The sequence below is a fragment of the Xiphias gladius genome, chromosome 12, assembly GCF_016859285.1.
Source record: "Xiphias gladius isolate SHS-SW01 ecotype Sanya breed wild chromosome 12, ASM1685928v1, whole genome shotgun sequence".
In the NCBI taxonomy this organism is placed as follows: Eukaryota; Metazoa; Chordata; class Actinopteri; order Istiophoriformes; family Xiphiidae; genus Xiphias; species Xiphias gladius.
In genome coordinates, this window is record NC_053411.1 from 16583937 (window position 1) to 16604335 (window position 20399).

The 20399-nt window shown below is 41.5% G+C and overlaps 1 protein-coding gene across 5 annotated transcripts in view; it reads left to right on the top strand.

The window, feature by feature from the left end:
- exoc6b (exocyst complex component 6B) overlaps nt 1–20399 on the top strand; it is a 108428-nt gene that overhangs the window by 53221 nt on the left and 34808 nt on the right. For 3 of the 5 annotated variants that reach the window (XM_040140575.1, XM_040140570.1, XM_040140571.1), the window contains 6 exons: nt 511–622; nt 1740–1874; nt 2340–2528; nt 5706–5735; nt 13577–13718; nt 17941–18014. In XM_040140575.1, the coding sequence (XP_039996509.1) occupies nt 511–622; nt 1740–1874; nt 2340–2528; nt 5706–5735; nt 13577–13718; nt 17941–18014 (682 nt within the window). The remainder of the gene's footprint in view (nt 1–510; nt 623–1739; nt 1875–2339; nt 2529–5705; nt 5736–13576; nt 13719–17940; nt 18015–20399) is intronic. The other 2 variants (XM_040140572.1, XM_040140573.1) reach the window with 1 other exon arrangement.

A 20399-nucleotide genomic window follows, 5' to 3' on the forward strand; every position in this document is an offset into this window, starting at 1 on the left:
CAAGTCTGTTGAGGATTGCAGTGGGTAAATATATTTAGAAAATTCGTGGTTAATATCAGGGCAGGTGCCAGAATTCAAAAACAGGTTTTTGGATTTCTAAGAAGCAGTTCAGAAGTCTGTGATTTCAATGACATCTAATAGGTTGAGTCTTAAATTGCCTTTTCTGAGTTGTTTAGGTTAATTATTTTCAAGCTGCAGTCTTATCAGGAGGTTTAAGACAATGTTAGACTTCTAATGAGCCTGACAGCTAATAACATGGTAATGTGCTCATTTGAATTGGCTGACAGTTAGAATTTTTCCAAATGGAGAGATTCTCAGACTGAAAAATTCACTTAAACTGTTTATACTGGCTTTCAGATGCAGCAGCTCTCTGCAAGAAATGGAAGAAATCGCTTCTGCACAGTCACTGATTCTCTGTCGTTGTGTGTTTATGTACGTGTGTGTGCGTGTGCGTGCGTGCGTGTGTGTGTGTGTGTGTGTGTGTGTGTGTGTGTGTGTGTGTCCCCTTAGTTCCACAGAGATAGACGATATGATCCGCAAGTCGACAAATCTGTTGTTGACGAGAACCCTCAGCCACTGTCTGCAGTACGCCATTAAGAAGAAGAATGTCGGGCTGGCAGAGGTACTGTGTGTGTGTGTGTGTGTTTGCGTGTGTCCAATGTGTAAAAAAAAAAAAAAAAAAAAAAAACAAAAACGAAAAACTCAGCCTGATGCTTGTAATAATCCCTCTCAGAGGGAAAAGGCTAATGTTGTTTGCACAACTTCGGTGTAATTCCGTTGCTCAGAATGGTCATTCTCAACATTTCCAGCTCATTTACCATCACGAAAACAGACATTTCCTCTTACCAGCCTGTTGTTGTTGTTGTTGTTGTTTTCGTCAAAACTGTGCAGAACCGGGAACTGAGATACCAAGTGGTGATTTTTACTTTCCACTTTTCCGTGCTGTTTGTTTCCATGCTCCATGATCAGCCTAGAGACCAAACAGTCATTAATTTACAAGAACAAGATGTAATGATAAGACGGTGTGTTATGGAAAATTCAGCATGTCTGCATCCTTTGTTAAACAAGTTCATTTTATAATGAAAAACGGTGCTGGATTTCAAAGTAATGAGCAGTGTATCAAGACAGATGTCCAAATGGAGGCTTATGATGCAAATACAATTACATTAAGTGCTACTGGACTGATTATTGTAGAAAATAAACATATTTGCTTTGTTATGTGCTTTTGTTACTGCACTGATTGCTGTTTGGGCTATTTTGGCTTAAAAATGTTTCTCTTCATAGGAGGTATATGTACTACATTTCCTCAGCACATTAATGTACCCTAGGCAGGAGAAAAACATCAAATCAAATATATGGGTAAATAAATTGATAAAGACAAAAGACCAAGCTGACCTCTCTTATTATAACTGCGTGAGTTTAAAAAAAAGATTTTGTTAGGAAATGTCTGAAAGGTAACAGCAGCAGCAGCATGAAAAAAAAAGCCTTTACACTGACAAAAATAAATAAAAGTGGCTCATCAGATACAAAAAGAATCAATTTATTCCATATGAAAAAGTTGACAGTGTGAAAAAAACGATAAAAAAGTGAAGTTTTCGGTCAGAGGACCATCGTCAGCGCAACTTATAAACCATGCAACTCTAGAGGCATAAATAGTATAAAAATGTTTATATCAACCATACCTGAAGTTGTCCCGTGTGATTTTTGTGTCCTCTGTTTTGTTGGATGTTTACATTCAGTTGGTGCAGGTGATCATTAACACCACCCACCTGGAGCAGAGCTGCCACTTCCTAGAGGAGTTTATATCAAACATCACCAATGTTCCTCCTGACACAGTAAATGCTACCAAGTTGTATGGGACCTCCACCTTTAAGGTAAACATCTGTTTGTTGTTTCTTTGTTTCCTTGTTTCCTTCCTTCCTCTCTCTCTCTCTCTACCTTCATTTCCCCAAACAAATCCTTCTTTTATGTTTGTATTTTCTTTTCATACTTCCTTTTCTTTCATTATTACATCTCTCGGTTTTTCTCTAATATTCCTTCTCCATTCTTTCTGTCCTTCCTTTCTTTTCTCTTCTTCCTTTTTTCTGCTATTCTTCCATACTTCTTCCATCTCTTTCCTTAATTTCATGTCCTTCTTCCCTTTTTTCTTAAAAAAAAAAAAACAAAACTTTTTTTGTCCTGCCATGCAACACAAGTACACTACCATTATGTGTTCTGTCCTTCCCTCCTACCTTCTTTTATGTTATTTTCATGTTATTTTTCATTATATCAATAGTAATAACAGTACTTTTAACAGAAAAGAAAACACTTCTCTGTGTGTGATCTCTGTCCTCTTGCAGGACGCTCGTCATGCGGCAGAGGCGGAGATCTACACCAGCCTGAACGCCAAGATTGACCAGTTCCTGCAGCTGGCTGATTACGATTGGCTGGCCGCGGTGCCAGTAGGCGGGACTCCAACTGCCAGCGACTACCTAATTGACCTGATTGCTTTTCTGAAGAGCACATTCAGTGTCTTCACCAACCTGCCCGTTAGTACACACACACACACACACACACACGACCGCATCAATACCAGTCTCATATCTGTATGTTAAATATGAATTGAATTTTCCAAAATGTCAAACTATACCTTTAAACTATGTCATAAAAATACTGTATTAAATAAGAAAAGAAAAATAAATCTTTATAGATATAAAGATAAATCAAAAATTTGTCTTAGTTTTTAAATGTTGCTGTCAAAAATCCACTCTCACTGCCATCTAAGGATATAAACCTGGAATACTGGTGTCCAGTGTATGTAGACACCACGGCATACTCGGTGTGAATGTACGTGTCGATGTATGTTATATAAGCTCACTCAGCAGTCTCTCTTCATGTCAGCATGAGACATCACAGGGCAGGACAATCTGCTTTAGTTCGTTAGAGTATCAGCTCGTTACGGGTTAGATCGTTAACATGGGGCCCGTTAAGCTCATTAAAGGGTGAGCTGGTCAGGTCAGCAGCGCCAGATTATACACCAGCTCATTCTATCAGCTCTACAGCCCGACTGTAATAACATTTTATGCTCAGTCAGGGTTTTATATTGCTCCATTAACAGTATAAAGTAGTAGTGCAGAGTGTAATGCAATAAGTGTTTTAAAAAAATAAATAAATAGATAAAAATAAAAAATAAAAATTTGGATTTTTCCCAGAAAATCAACTATACGATATCAAATCAAGCATCTTGAGCATTTCCTGCTATAAAAGCAAGTTCTTAGTTTTAAGCCACTGTGTGCTAATATTCAGGATTATTAATCGTAGAAGCTGATTGTGACTTTTCACATTTTGATAAGTTTTGTAATCCTTAACACAGTTTATCACCCAGAAGTGTCAACTGCCAGCATCTTTGGCGGGTTTAAAACGGTCATGTGACTATCATTTAATTTCAAAAGGCCAGGCCGATTGGCTCGGAAAGAAGTAAAAATGACAGGAGAATATAAGATGGTTGGAGAACTCTAGTTTGCCACAAATGTATAGATGTATTTTCTTGGTAAATTTGTCTTTTGGTTGAGTTTAATTTTAACAGTGAGGTAATGTTACTCAAAACAAATGTGGGTCTCCAAGACTCAGAATTAATCCCCAATCTGAAAAAGTGTATGGATTCAAGGTATTCAACGTGCTCAGCACAACTCAGTCTCCAACTTCAGTCAGCCATGTTGGCACCCTCAAGATACGACTTTAAGCTCTGTATTTGAATCCTTCTTTCTTGTAAAGTTTTCAGGTAAACTTTCCAGAACCTATATGATCCATGCTCCTACTCTGTTCTTATAAGATGCACATGCACAGTTTTAATAAAACACGCACACACACACACACACACACATACACACACACACACGGGCTAGCTTTAAGATGATTGCGTACACAGATTTGGTCAAAGCAGGTCACAAGGCCATAAGGCCACACACACACACACTGGTGGAGCTAAGTGTTTTCCAGCATGTCTAAGAAGCTTTTTCCTACACCCCAGGAGCCCCGGACATGACCCCGTCACACACACTTTAACACACATTCACGCACAGTGCGAGGCCCCCTAAGTAGATCAGATGCTATGGATCTAAAAAGCTGGGTGGCATGACCCTCTGAAGCAGAGGTTACCATATAAAAGAGTAGAGTTACTCAGAAATGAAATTAGATACTATTGAAGGGAGTAGACGGGAGTCAGTACATGCAAGAATAAGAAATTACTTTAAGTACTCTTACTATTAGTACTGTTGCTACTACTGCTGGTTCTACTACTGCCTCTACTAGTATCAATGGTACTGTATGTTTTCCTTCATCATTACTAGTGCTAAATCTGCTACATCTGCGGTACCTCCGTTATACAGGTCTTAAATGGACCGAAAATCTGAAAGAAACTCAGCTAACCATCCCATCACCATACCACCATACGGGACTGTCGTGACCATCCTGAGTCATGACGGTCCCATAAACTGCAGGAGGTCCACACAGACTGTAATTATTCACATCACAGTTTACGAGACTGTGGGGTCTCAAGGCGGCTCGTGGAGCCAACTATCATCTACGTTACTTTTTAACTTAGAATAACCTTTTGGTGCACATTGTTATAACTCGATTTTCACAAAGTTTACGTTTTACACATCATCCAGCCCCAACTGAACCACTTAGAAATGCAATAGACACAAATGCAAGGATTGATCTGGGAACGTTGGCCAACTCGATTCAATTCAATTTTTTTTTTTTTTTTTTAATCTTTATTTTATGGGGAGGCTTCAGCCCACTCAGAGGGGGGGTGAGGCCAGAGAAGTTTTTGAAGTGGAAGACAGATACTGGAGGGATACCAAGAATCCAGTAATAAGCGATTTTTTAAAAAGTTTTTATGACTTAAAAAATAAAATCCGAGAGGTTATACAACTAACAATAAGCACACTGAAAACCAACATGAACACACACTGACCTGTCACTGATATTAATGGAGTGATGGCTCACTGTGACGCAGCAACATTCTTGCAATGATCTGGCACATTCTGTATGTGTGTGTTTGTGCTTATGTGGTTGTTTTAACAGCCCTGAATTTAACTAGTTGGCAGCAGACATGAACCGAGGAAACTCAGCAGGCTCATATTTCTTCAACAGCTTTAGAGAAAGGTACACAGACACGTTCATCGTCCCAGATCTCACTAGAGAGGAAAATGTTGCCCTATCCAAGAGCTTAATGATACTAGTCAGAGTTCAGTGCTACGTAGCTAGGATACTGATAATCAAATTGAGCTCAAATTTAAAGATGGAACAGGGAAGGCATGAAAAGGCCTCAGGAGTGAAAATAATCATATGAAAATTAGAAAGGAAATTTTGGACCCATAGTCTTCCAATTTTATGGCTTATGAGCTCCTTGATCATTTTTCTGTAGTGCACGGAGAAGGTTTGGCAGTGGCTTCTCCTCTGTGAGTCCAGGTGCTCCAACGCATAGCAACAAAAGTTCCAGATAAAGCCAGATTAGCATCATTTCAAGGGCCGATGTGCAATAAATACTCAGCTGTAAAAAGCTGCAAGTGTCCTCGCAGCGGTTTGGTTGAGGACCTTTATTTCATATGCAGGTGTTACGCTCCCTCAGTTTCTTTCAACTTTTCATTTCTCCCATTAGTAACCCACCAGTTTCAGTGTTTTGCCATGAGCTAAATTTCCCGGTTTGTTTCTTGCTGTAGGGAACGCCAATAGAACACGCTACCTTACCGGTGAGTATCTGGGTTGTTGTGGTAACAGAGTGATTTTTACCACCCCCTGACTGACCTTGTTAACCCTAAAAATTTGACCCCAACCCCACCCCCACCCCCCGAGAGCTGACCAACCAGCATGTGAGATGAAAAGGAAGTTTTGCACGTATGCCTGAATCTTTGTTCATGTGCTCAAATCTCTGTCCCAAGCCGGGGGGGAAATCGTAACCAGCAACCTGCCAGTGCTAACCAGTTTTGGTGAGTTTAGGCTAATGTACTGCTCTACTCTAGAACTTAATTTACTTGGTAAAATAGTTGAGATTTAAGAAGTAGTTATACAGTCTTGACCGGAGCATACAAGAGCACATCTGGTGTTCACTTTCTTCACATCTGTGTCATCAAACAGTCTATGATGAAACAAGAAAAAATGAAATCTAAAGAAAAAGCCAATGAAAAAAAAAATGTATTTACCACTTGTTCCACAAGACAAAAAGAAGTTTCCAACCCTGGTGTCTGTTGGATCAAATGTGGTTTTAAGTCCTTGAAGTGAAGCTGCTTGCACTGGCTCTTTGTGTGTGTGTCAAGGTTACATTCAAAGAGAGAAAACATTCACAAAAATGCACGCAAACCCTAAATCGAGACTTCATTTTTGTGGTGTTTCTTGAGTGACATGAACAAATACTTGCAATAACGCAGAAATCTTTGACTGTTCCACAAGGCTAAATCTGGAGCTTCTCCCTCTACGGTTTTTGGAAGTTGAGTGTGAATTTAAGTCCCAAACACACAAGTAGATTCCCATTTTAAAGTGTTTTCTAGGTCATGAATCAGAATAAGCACCTGTAACCCTTCAGATTCGCCCTGAATAATCCGTCACTCTCATAGTCCCTGTCACAGATTTAGTCGAAGAACTCTGGGGTGTCGCACGTCAATATCATATTTTTTTTGCTGTGATCGCACCTCCTGACTTTTGGCTGCCCCGGCTGGCTGTTCATTTGACTGACAATTTTCTGGATGGACAGAGAGCATATTATACACCGTGTCGAATCCCTTCCAGGAGTTATGAATCAGTGCGTTATGACATTGTGAAGCACTGACTTACCGTGCTGTTTCTAACTCAACCTGCTTCTAGCATTATGAGGCCAAAGTTGAAATCAGCGGGGATTACTTCACAACAAGCTGTGTCCAAAATGGGAGGCGCAGTTTGGTGGAGATGCACATCAATCTGTTATTACACTGAAAACTTTCACATATGAGGTTGTGGTTGTTCTAACAAATTTGTCAAGAGTCTTTTGAGTCTTTTGATTTGAAGTTCCAGATTAAATTTAGCACGAACATGATCTCAGGCAGCCTCAGATGTGGAAATATCTCTTGCACAATATGTTAAATTGAATCCTCATTGTGTTTATTTGAATGTATATAGTACCTGCTCTGCCTTGGCCAGATCACCACAGCATTTATAAATAACTTGTCATCGTCAATGGCAATCGCTAGTACAGCTAACTGAACAGGACTATAGTTCTGTATTTGACCACACACAGACAGATGAGTTTACCCTGAAATTACAGTGTGTTAGAATATTAAACTACATTTTTTTTTTTTTTTTTTACCTCAAAGACACATACAAAGATTTTATTGTATTACGTTAGCTAGGTTGGATCAAGATTTTTCAGGATGGTTTAGAAGCTTCATTAAACTTGTTTAAAGTCCCTGAAAATTAGTTACGAATCTTAAAGCTGCACTAATCGATGTTTTCATATTAACAATGAATCAGATGTTGAAGTGTTTTGTGAAAGGGGTTTCTCGTAGTGACAAACCCACAGATAATCGTCACCAGACTCTGCAGTACGTCTCCACAGAACAGTTTAGCATCTTTCAGCTCACTGTTTTGTTTTTTTTGTTGTTTTTTTTATTTGTTTGTTTTAACTCTCAAAACCCACCTCAGCTGCTTTACCTGGACTGTGTTGGTGTGATTTGATAAGATTTGACTCATACTGCCTTAGAAAGACTGGCAAACAACTGATAAACTGTCCTCACATTTTTGATTCAAACGTTGCTAAATCCTGAGTTGGCGCAGGAAAGTATGTGATCTCACCTTTTTTTTTTTTTTCAAATTCCACCCTCTTCAAACCAGTGAAAAGTACACAGACAAAAAACTACATAAATCTCTCATGAGAAATAATTGAAAATGTAACTTTGACAAGAAACGTCTGTGTTCATGTAGAAAACCATCACTAATCGTTAGAAGCTGGTTGAGAAAATATATTTTCGGGGCCTTTTGAAGCTGCATTAACCGATGTCTGTCCACTAGAGAGCAGAAGAACTTTCAAAAAAGTTGTTCGACATACATCTCAGACATATTATCCCCTTACAAAGTTGTGTCGGTTGATGTCTTTGCAGATAAATGCCTATTTGCACATCAAGCAGACGCAGCAGCATTAGCTGTGTTTCTGTCCACCTGATGGAGGCACGTTGAATATTCACCCTTGCTTTAGCTCTTGTTTGCTTCAGTTGCTAAACGTTCCACTCTCTTCACCAGTTGGTCGCCAACTGTGCCTGAACCATACAGTTGTAATGTGCTGTAAAACCAAAATAATGAGCTTAAAATGGCTAAAAAAAAAAGTGATGTAGAGCTATGAGAGACCGCTTTCACATTACCTGTATTAATTTGATTTAATATTAACAACAAAAATATTGATTCATGCAGCTCTAAATGTCTAAACTGTCATATTTCAGCTCCCGAACATTGAAACAGCTCTGGAGAAAGAAGGATGCATGTGTATATTTTACTGTCTTTCTCATCTGTCTGCATTCCTTTCAATACTCCTCCTCTTCCTTCCTGTTCCCCCTTTCATTCCTCATTCTTGATTATTCACCACTGCCACCTTCATCTCGTCTGTTTCTCTGCCTGACCCCGCCAGTCTCGTCCCCATCCTTTCCCCTCACCTCCTTCCCTCCACCTCGCCTGCTTTCTTTCTCTCTTGTCTATTTGTTCAGCCGTTAGGAGCTGAGTAGCTTTTAATGAGCTCTTTGATGAACTCCTCTCGTTAGCTGAAAGGAGGGATGGAGGGGAGAGGTGGATTTTTGGTAGGATGTAGGAACACAGGGAGGGAGGATAGAGAAGAAGCATCACTCAGTGCCGTGTCCACCCTTGTCTCTCCTTCACTCCCTCTGTACGTTTCACCTGCCAGCTTCTTTCCTTCCCTTTTCTCACCTTTCTGCTCCTTTAATTTCCTTTGCACTCATTTACTTTCCTTTTCTCAACTGACCTTTGCTTTCCTTTCCTCCCTTTCCTTTCCTCTCCTCACCTTTCCTTTCCGTTCCTCTCCTTTCCTTACCTTACTTTTTCCGTCTTTTGCCTTTTCTTTCCTCAATTTTCCTTTTTCTTTCTCTTTCCTTTCCTTTCCTTTCCTTTCCTCCCTTTCTTTTCCTCAACTTTCCTGCCTCTCCTTCCTTTTTCTTTCCCTTAGTTTCCTCACCTTTCCTTTCCTATGCTTTTTCCACCTTTGCTTCTCTTTCCTTAGCATTCCTTTCCTTTCTTCAACTTTTCACTCTTTTCCTTTTGTCACCTTTTATTACCTTTCCTTTCCTCTCCTCACCTTTCCTTTTCTTTTTCCTTTTTTCCTTTTTTCCTTTCTTCTTTCCTCCCTCAACTTTCCTGCCTCCTTCCTTTTTCTTTCCTTTAGTTTCCCTCCTTTCCTTTCCTATGCTTTTTCCACCTTTGCTTCTCTTTCCTTAGCATTCCTTTCCTTTCTTCAACTTTTCACTCTTTTCCTTTTGTCACCTTTTATTACCTTTCCTTTCCTTTCCTCCTCACCTTTCCTTTCCTTTCCTCTCCTTTCCTTACCTTACTTTTTCCATCTTTTGCCTTTTCTTTCCTCAATTTTCCTTTTTCTTTCTCTTTCCTTTCCTCTCCTTTCTTATACCTTTTTTTTCTTTTCCTTTCCTTTGCCTTCCGTTCTTCTCCTATCTTCATTCCTCTTCCTCCCTCCCTCCGGTTCGCCCCAGGCTAATCGTTCCCAGTTGTCTGTATTGAACTCTGAGACATTGCCATTTCTATCAGACAGACCTACCTGTGTGTTTGTGTGTGTGTCAGTCAGTCCAGGTTCAGGACATGTAAATAGAATTAGCCCATTTCACGCTCAATCTAACCCTATGATAATTGACCCCTGGGGTTGTATGTAGAGTCTGGGTGTGGGTGTGGGTGTGTGTGTGTGTGTGTGTGTGAGTGCGCGTGCGCGTGCGTCCGTGCATACAGAGTTCAGAGGCCAGCGTCGCATTGGAGGATATCCGGCCAGTCGTACGTGTGTGTTTCTGAAACATATGTGCTCGCACGTGTGCGCCTTGTGTGTAATTTGATTTCCCTTTGAGGTGAGGGCTGCCTCTTGAATGAACTGCACTCCAGACTCCTTCCTGAGGTGGACCCCAGTTCGCTCACAGCTACAATGGGATCTTTCTGCTGCTGTTTGGTTTGTTATATAAGATAAGATGAATTTTATGCATCTCCGAGGGGAAACCAGTTTATTACAATGGCAGCAAGTTGAGCTGCTGCCTGGAGAACAAACAGAGAAAATTATAGCAAAGTATGACAATAAAATGAAGAAATTACTTAATTAGATTGTTAATGAAAGCCAAGAATTTAAAAATAATGTGTCTATTAATGTGTTTTTCAAACTTGAACTTCGAGATAAGTTCATTTCTTGATTGCTTGATTGCTTCTTGATTTCTTGATCATTTCTCAGGCTTTTTTGGAGGTGATCATTAAAAAGGCAATTTTAATGTGTTGTACAGCTTGTTTCATTCGTTTTTCATTAAGTGATTTCTTTGCAATAGCTGTTGGTTTTCATCCCAACTGCACTGGAAACCCAGACTATTGACCTCTGTTTAAAAGCATTAACAAACCATGACAGAAGAACGCATTGATGTTAAGATTAACGTTATAGTACACACACGCTTTTTGGTCACAAATTCATTATTAAAACAGAGTTTGGACAATCACCACCCTTGTTTAGCATAGATAGACAGGAGCCTCTACATAGATTTACTGTATATACCAGGACAAACTCACAAAAAACAATGTTAAGGCCTGTTCACGCCGTAAACTGCAGAGTACTTGGTTCTAAGTAGCTGAGTGATATAGGGACTTGCAAGGCTAGTAGCTTGTAGGCTGACGTCCTAGCCAGCCGGCACGCTGGCACTACTCAGCTCCCCTGGACCGTTTACCCCCCCCCACACACAGTCTTTTTGTTCTCAGGATTGTACGTCATTTCATTCAGTAATAAAAAGTTATCAGAGGGGAGTTAGATATCTTCCTGACTGTCGGTGAGAGAGCTTGTAAGCAAGCGCGTCACTTCTGGGAAAATAAGTCCAGACAGTTTATTCAACAGTAAACCATTCCTCGTTTGTGGAGCAGTTCAAACCTCAAACAGAGAGGGTTATATTAAAGTGAATTGAGCAACACAACTAACAGCAACTATAGATTCCTCCATTTTGGACTCTCTCTCTGTTCCCTCAGCGTAGTTTGGAGGGTATGCTGTTGATCAACAATGCAAATTTGCCCATCAATGATCACCATTGTTGAACTTGACACGAAAGAATTGCGTCGATTTATCTTGCACCTACGAGAGAAACCACTGAATGTTGTCATTCCGTTGAAATTAAACGATTTTGCAATGAAATCTTGATGTTTTAATGCTGATGTGACGGGGACATGAAACTGTTTAACTTTATAATTTTCAAATTAAAAAAAAAAAAAAATCAGTCCCATATTGATTCAAATGGATTGAGTCAATGAAAAAAATCCCATAATGTACCCTGAGTGTTTAAATAATACTGTTCTTACTCTTTTGAAAAGCAAATTTTGAATTTTAATTAGCAGTTTTGAAAGCACAACATGAATAAAAATGAGAAAACTCTCAAACTGTCTCATTTACTGCGGGCGTATTTACGGCATTTCGGTCTCATTGACATCAGGTGTACTGTTAATTATAAATTGCATTTCACTGTAAGTGCTATTTTTATGCCCCGTCAGTCGACAAAAATACATGTGACTGTAAAAAAAAAGAGAGGAAAAAGAACAAAATGTGCAAGCTGATTAAGTTACAGCAAGTGCACAGATTAGTGGGAAAATCTTGTTAATGATATATTCACTGTGAATGACAAAGACGTATACAAACATAATCAAATAACATATGGTAACGGTGTCACACGTGCGTGTAGAGCTGTATAAACACACGGTGTAATTATGATTATAGCACGTTCACACCAACACTTGAAGGTCAACATTAAGCATAATTACACAATTACATTATGTGTGTTTGTCTGACTGTGTGTATATTTGCACTTGGTGAGTGTTTACATGCGTGTCTAGTCTCATTGTCTGATTAATGACGGTAATTACATATGCAGGGGGGTGGACTGAAAAGTCTGTTGTGTATTGTTAATCACCTGAAGGTGTCTTTTGATTTGTCAGCCGTACACATCAAAGTCACGTCAGGATTAATTTGGGTAATTGGGGCCTTCAGGAGAACATGCACTTCCTTTCTTTCTTTCGCTCCATATTTCACACCGAGGGCCAGAAAAATTACAGGGGTTAAGATGATTCTCTTAAAATATGTTCTGGTTTCTTGCGATTGTGAGAAAGTTAACGTGTGTTCGCAACATAACATGTCAAAAATTTGAAACTGAATATAGGAAAAAAGAATTTAAATAATGATGCAAACAGAATTGGGTGATTGAATGATCATGAGAACAAAAAACATGCTCTTCTGCTGTGGATTTCTTCAATTTCGCCCTCGTTTTTTTTTTTTTTTTTCTCTGCTGCACTTTTACTCTTTCACTCCTAGTTTAACTTTTTTTTACAAGCTTTACCTCATTTTCTGTTCTTTCCCTCTTCCCCTTTTTATCGCTGTGCTTCATTCTGTTGGAATGCAGACGTCAGGGTCAAGATCAAGGCCACGGCTAGTCACTGATGTTGCACACAAGTCTGCTAACACACATGCACACGCGCACACACATACAGTATACACTGACACGCACTCAATCAGTCCCACACAAACACATGTTTTGGTTTCTGTATTAATGCGTTGTCATGTACTTCCTCATCCGCTGCTTTCATTCTTATTATGCTACTTCATCATTCTGACTGCACCTGAACACAGCATACTTCATTAATGCTTACTTTGTGTGTGTGTGTGTGTGTGTGTGTGTTACACTAAAAAACCCTTGTGATAAAGTCTAGTTGAACACACTCTGATTACCACCATCCCTTTTCTGTGTATGTATGAACGTTTGTCTGTGTGTATTTGGGCCTGCATGCGTCTGACTCTGCAACCCAACTTCCTTCTTTGTGTGGGTGTGTGCGTTGGTGTTTTTGTGTGTGTGTGTGTGTGTGTGTGTGTGTGTGTGTGTGTGTGTGTGTGTGTGTGTGTGTGTGTGTGTGTGTGTGTGTGTGTGTGTGTGTGTGTGTATTGTTGAAGGTGATGAGATTTCAAGATGTTTTGGTTACCATGCCTTTTGTTAGAAGATATGTAGTGCCACACACATCACATGCAGTTGTAAGGCCACTGGAAATCAGCATCGATGAAAAGAGTAACACCTGTACACTGACTCCAAACCAAACATTTATTTAAAAAGACAGTGTTTTAATCTTAGCTGGGTGTTTGTCAAGTCAAAAAAAAAAAAAAAGTCAGGAAAAGTTAGGAAGTTTACCTCTAAAGGGTCTCCTCCGTTCAAATTACACAAACACAAATCACACCTGTGGAAGCAAAATACAGACGGTCTCCAGGAAGTGCAGCGCAGAAACAGTATATGGAGACCTAATCTCCCTCTCCTCCTTTGGTTCTCTGTCTCTCTCTGTCCTTCAGGGCAAAGTGGCGCAGACGGCCTGCATGTCAGCCTGTAAACACATCTCCACCTCCCTGATGCAGCTCCTGCTTGACCCAGAGGTCCGACAGATCTCCCTGGGAGCTCTACACCAGCTCAACATCGACGTCAAGGAGTGCGAGAGTGAGTGTCGACATTTAGTTTTCACATTTTTATAGTTTTTTAAAATTCTTTTATACTTGTCTTTAATATTGTTGGATGCCTTTTCCTCCTCTCCTTTTTACTGTCTTCCTTCAACTCTACCTTCATTTCTTTCTTTCTTCCCTTTTCTTCTTTTCTTACTACCCCTTTGGCACATTTGTCCTCCTCCTTTCCTTTCATAATCCCACATACATTTTGCGCACCACCCAAAAAGGCCGATGGAGGGTCACTAGTCCATAACTGCATAAAATGCATATCTCCCCAACAAAGCTGAATATTTGTTTGTTTATGATGATCAAACATAGATACGGCTAAAATTTCTTTGGTTTTAGATATATTTGAATGAAGTCAGTTGAAATCACACAAAAACACTGAGAAAGTGCTACTTTTCTAAAACAACCTTAGAAAGTGCCATGTGTGAAGTTTGCATTTGACAAAACAGGGGGCGCTATGGAACAACCAGTTCCATGGTTTGGGTAGAGCATCTTTAATCTCCTTTTGTATCCTATCCTTTCCAACTTTTTTTCTGCTCTCTTCCTCCCTGCTTGCGTCTTAACTCAATTTTCCCCCCATCTTTCTGTCTTTCCTCCTTGTCTTCAGTCCCTTTTTCTCTCTCTCCCTTCCCTCTCCCTCTCTTCTCCCACTCTTTCCCCCCCAACACTCTCTTTTGTCCTTCCTCTCTTTGACTAATCATCCATCCCTCACCTCTCCATCGTTTTCTCTTCCTCCTCTGTACTCGCACCCTCAGTGCTCTTTCCTCTTCCTCCATCCCTCATCCATCCCTATACACCCCCCCACCCACCGCCACTCCCCCTTCTGTATTTCAAAGATGCAGAGCACTTGGAGTTAAAGGAAGGGGAGAAATAAAAGACTGTGAGGCGTCGTTGGCTCGGTTTTTACATGATCAAGGTTTTCAGAGTCACAGTGCGGGTCACTGTGTGTGTGTGTGTGTGCACGTGTGTGTGTGTGTGTGTGTGTGTGTGTGTGTGTGTGTGTGTGTGTGTGTGTGTGTGTGAGAGAGAGACTTAATGTGCGGTGACATGCGTGCAGTGCTGTGGAGGGGTTAGGAGGTTACAGAGTTACTCATTCGGGGCAGACGGTGGGCTCAGATGGGGGAAAAAAATGGGAAGAATGGAGAGAGATGGAAGGGAAAGGCGGGAAGTGAATATACAGTAGAAGAATGGATGAAATAGAAAAGAAGAAGAAGAGGAGAATAATTTGAGGGATGGGAAGAGTCCAAAAGGGGAAAGGGTAGAGAGAGAAACTGAGAAGGAAACCACAAGACAGAGCAAAGGCATAGTGGTGGGGAATGAGGGATTAAACTTGAAGAGAAAAGGATGATGGATGTGAAAGAGAAAGCAGAGAGAGGAACAGGAACAAGGGATTAATGAAAAGGGGTGAAATGAAAAGTGCAGGGTGGATGGATAGATTAAGGGGAAGAAATGGGAGGATGGGATGGAGGGATTACAATAAAGGGAAAATGAGGAACTGTTATACTGTTAAACTATCACCTTTGAAACCTGAAAGTGAATAAGGTAAGTGAATAAGAGAAATGGATTAAACTAAAGAGGGGTGAAAAATGCAAAGAGAGAGAGAGAGAGAGAGCAAAAAAGGGAATATTTGACAGAAGAACAGGATAAATAGTGAAAGAGCAATGGGTTCATGAATAAGTGTGATGTGAAAAAAAGAATGAAAAATGAATGGACACAGTAAGTGACAGAGGAAGAAGGGTCACTGTGAAAGAAGGAATAAACAAAGGAGTGGAGAATGTGGAAAATGGATAGAGGGAGTCATGAAAAGAAGTGAAGAAGTGAAAGAAACAGGTAATATGAAAGAGCAGAAAATAGATGAAAAATTAAGTGAACGGGAAGGAAAATTTACGCTGTTGGATAATGTTGAAGGAAGAAAGTGAATTTAGAAAGGGTTAAATGAAAAAAGGGGGTAAAATAGAGGGAAAGAGAAGAATGGGATGAAAGAGGAGAGCAACAAGAGGGCAGACGGAATGGGATTAAATGAAAGAGGTGTGAAATTAAAAAGCACAAGACGAGTACACAAGAAAGAAGGGGCAAAATACACGGATGAGAGGAGGGATTAAATGAAAATTAATAGTGAGTTTGAAAGGAGGTGGAAGTGAGGGAGAGCACAAGAAAGGGGGATTAGAGATTAAATAGGGGGAGGAATTTCAGGATTGTGACAGATAAAAAGAAAGGGAGGCACAGATGAAATGAATACGATCGCAATAAAAAAGATGGAAAAGAAGAGGGCAGAGGAAAGGAGGAGAACGGACACAAGTGAATACAAGAAAGGAGGTAACGTGGCAAAAGCAGAGGTGTAAAAGGTGGAGAGAACGGAGAAGACAGAAAAGACGCAGGAGAAAGAAGAAAAACAGTGATCAAAAGAGACAGAGACAAGAAGTACATTGTGATGTAAAGTGGGGGAGCACGGAGGGTACGGAAATGATGATGAAGATGAGACATGAAATATAACATGTCAAGAGAGTAATAGTAAAGCCAAAACAATGGAGCAAGAAAATGAGATTAGTAGGGACATGAAATGAAAAATGACAAAAGCAGAAGAAAAAAGATTGAGGTAGAAAAATTAGGAAAATTGGAATGAAATTACGTTGAGTCAATGAAAAAATGAAGAGAAATGAAGGAAATGAGGGTGGGTAGAAAAATGAGAGAAACAGATGCAACATTAAGCCAAAACAAACAAAAAGAATAAGAATGGGAAGTCATTTGAAAGGTAGGAAATTTGCAGAAAACAAATAGAAAGGTAGAGGCAAGGGCAACAAAACACTGAGGTAGCACAAAGAAAAGACAACAGGGTAAAGAAAGAAATGAAAAAGGTGAAAATGAAGGAGACTGTCCTTAGAAAAAAATTGTTTGTTTTCCTAAAGCCTCATGACGTCCCCAGAAAAAGCAAAAAACCCAAAACAAAACCCAGACTATCATGTCATCACAGAGGTCGTCGGTACACAACTGTAAACGTGGCACAGCAGAGGGAGAATGATGTTGGTGCTCCCAGGTGATGATTATGTCATTCGGGTAGGAAGACTTGGAGAGAGAGAGAGAGAGAGAGAGAGAGAGAGAGAGAGGAAGGAAGGAAGGAAAGAAAGAAGGTGAAGAACGAGGTAAAAGTTAGCAGGTACAAAATGGATGTTTGGGATGGAGAAGGACATAAAAGGTTACTCTAGCAGATAGCTTCACAGTTCATGTGCAAGGCCCTGTGTGTGTGTGTGTGTGTGTGTGTGTGTGTGTGTGTGTGTGTGTGTGTGTGTGTGTGTGTGTGTGTGTGTGTGTGTGTGTGTGTGTGTGTGAACCAGGGGTCACTAAAGATGGCAGGCGTGTAATCAGCGCTGTGGTGTGTATGGCCTTGTGTGTGTGTGTGTGTGTGTGTGAGTGAGCGAGCGAGCGAGCGAGTGTGTGTGCTCTGAGGTGAAAGAGATTAGCTACAGGCTTGCTCGCTCTCTCTCTCCGCGGCACTCCTCTTTTCTCTCGTTCCCTCGCTCAGAATACCAGTCGGCTTGTTTACGGGGGCCAACTGACGCCAAGACCCCAGCTCACACTCCGTACGACCCCGACACACACAAACATTCTCTCTCACACACACACTCACACACTCACACACACACACAGGCGTCACCCTGGGTTAAAAATCCAACAGTTCTCGACTATTCTCAAACATGCCAGCGAAGCCCTGCACTCACAACAAACACACACACACACACACACACACACTTGACAAGCCCTACCAACTCACACACTCTCTCACACTGTCACATTCATGTTCAGCAAGACAAACGCTAGGAAATCTCCACTATCTACACACACACACACACATTCAACACAGCCTACACTACAAAACCTTTGCTCTTTCACACACACACACACACACACTCTCCGTTATTCACACACACAGAGTCTCGCTCTCACAAGCACGCACACACACTTTCCCTTTTTCAACAAGACCCAGCGACATGACTCTAAAACCCTGCCCTCCCCTTCCCTTCCTCCCCCTCCTCCCTCGTCTTCCTCCCTCCTCCTCCCCAGGCTGTCATTTGTCTGCCAATCTATCCCGATGCATAACAAATCCGACCAGGTCTTTTATTATTCAGTTTTTCACCCTCTTTTTTTTCCTCCTCCTCCTCTCTTCCCTCTCTCCGGGGGTGGACTGGGGGGGGTGGGTTTGTATTTTCCCACAGGTTTTGCCAGAGCCGGCCCGGTCGCAGGCTTCCAGGGTGACACGTTGCTTCTGGCCTTCAGTGACTTGAGACAAGTAGGTCTTTGTCTCCCTCGTGGTCCTCTCTCCTTCGTTTTCTCTTTCTGTTTTTTTTTTTTTTTTTCGCTCCACTATCTTTTTTCTACCTCCTCCTCCCCCTGTCGTCCCTTTCATCCTTTCTCCCATCCTCCCTTACACCCCCACAGTCCTCTTCCTCCAACGCTTTCTCCTCCTCATCTTCCTCCTTCATTTGGTTTTCTGATTTGGTTTTTTTTTTTTCTTTCTCCTTACTCTCTACTTCTGCATTCTATGTCCTTTTCATCTTTATTTCTCCTCTTTCACCCCTCTGTTTTTTTTTTTTACCTCTTTTATTTTCTCTTGCTTGCTGATTAAAACAAATTGGTAGTAGATCTGTCTTAGCTGTCGGGCAGATTATTGGAGGATGCATCAGACTGTCTTTCTTTCCCTCTATTAAACCAGGTAAAAGTCTCCAATGAGATAAATAGTTGGACTTAAGACTTCTACCAGAACGACTTCCATACACCGTGCAGTCCAATATGATAGACAAGTGGAAAGATTCTCCATACCTGTATGACAATATTGTTAAGGGACATTTATTTATGTCCACATCAGTAAGTTCGAGGGTGGACCTGAGTGTATCCTCACACCGGTTAAAGGCCCTCCGCCTTTGGTAAAAGCCGTTGAGGTTAACACATGTTCAGGGGTACAGCTGAACATACAACTATAAGTTAAGCGCAGGACAGAACTCAATCATTATCTCATATATATATACACACACACACACACACACACCTCTAGCTTCACTTGACGTGTCCCCTTTACAGTGCAACCCAAACTGCCCCTGTAGAGGGAAATTTGTCGTCACGCATTCTGTGACCTTCGTTGGTCTCGGTTAGCAAGCAGCAGCAGCACCGACAGGCATTTGCGAGCAAAGTCCAACGTAGTCACTGCCACCAGCACTCCATTTTCCTTGACATTTGGTGACTTGTGATCGACTCAAACGATCTGATCATGTTGATAGACGTAACAGAGCAGAGAGGTCGTACTCTATGTCACCAATATAGTGGAACAATAACATAGCTTTGTTGTTGGCTTTTATTGCTTATCACTGAGAATTTTCATCTTCTGTAGCTGAAGCATCTTGTGAAAGACTCGCCATGTTGTCCTCCACTTGCCGTAAATCTCGATTCCAGCTTCGGGACCGTTGTACGAGTTAATATCAGGTGTGAAGACCCCGAGGGCCGACCTGATTCGTCAGACCTGAAGTTGAGAAACAGCTGAGTGCAGGAAGTGGCCCGGCTGTGTGCTGGGGCATCTTGTTTTGGGTCCTGGGAAAAACAGAGCAGAACCAGTCAGAGGAGGGACAGAACTGGACGGCTCCAATGAGAATCCAGGATGTTGGGCGGAGTGTGTGCGTGCGTGTGAGTGCATGCGCGTGTGTGCGCGCTTTCGAGTGCATGTGCGTGTGTGCGCCTGTGCGTGTGAGTGCATGCGCGTGTGTGCGTGTGAGTGCATGCGCGTGTGTGCGTGTGAGTGCATGCGCGTGTGTGCGTGTGAGTGCATGCGCGTGTGTGCGTGTGAGTGCATGCGTGTGTGTGTGTGTGTGCGTGCACTAGTGCATTTGTGTACGTGTGTTTTCGTGTGTCGTTGCTGTATTTTGACTTTGCGAAAAAGCGTTTGGCAGGCGAGTGTGTACGTGCATGAAAGCTAATGTGAGTGAACTTGTGTAATCGTAATTTTGCGAGTGTATTCTTTTGGGAGAGACTTTGGTGTGTGTTTGTGTGTTTGTCATCGTTGTTGAATGTGTGGAACTGAGCGGAGTGTGTGTGTGTGTGTCTGTCATCTTTTTTGAATGTGTGAAACGGGGCGAAGAGCCCGAGTAAAAGTTTGTGTGGCTTTCTGGCTGCTGTGTGTCTGTGTTTTTGTCATTATTGCTGTGAAAGTGGGTAGAAAGTGTGTGTGCGTGCGTGTGTGCGCTTGTGTATTTTAGTGTGTGAAGCTGTGCGTAGAGTGTGTGTGTGTGTGTTTCCGTTTGAGTTTCACTGCAGTGAATGTGTGAAGCAGGGCGGAGAGCGAGTCAAAGTTTGTGTGTCTGCCTGCCTGTCTTTGATGTGTTTTTGTGTGTGTGCACGCTAGCGCGTGTTTGTCGTTGTTGTTGTTGTTATGTGTGTGTGTGAATGTAGTTGGAAACTGTGTGTGTGTGTGCGTGTGTCTGTATTTGTGTGTGTGTGTGTGTGTGTGTGTGTGTGTGTGACAGCGGATGACGGATGGGCCGGCAGGACGGAGCAGGGGACGATGAATGAGGTGACAGACAGAGACGGATAGCCCTTTATCCCTCCGTCACAATCCCTCTTTCTCTCTCCCTCTCTTCTCTTTCTCCGCCTGTCGGGATGATGCAGTGCCTCTTGTTCTCTTGCTCGG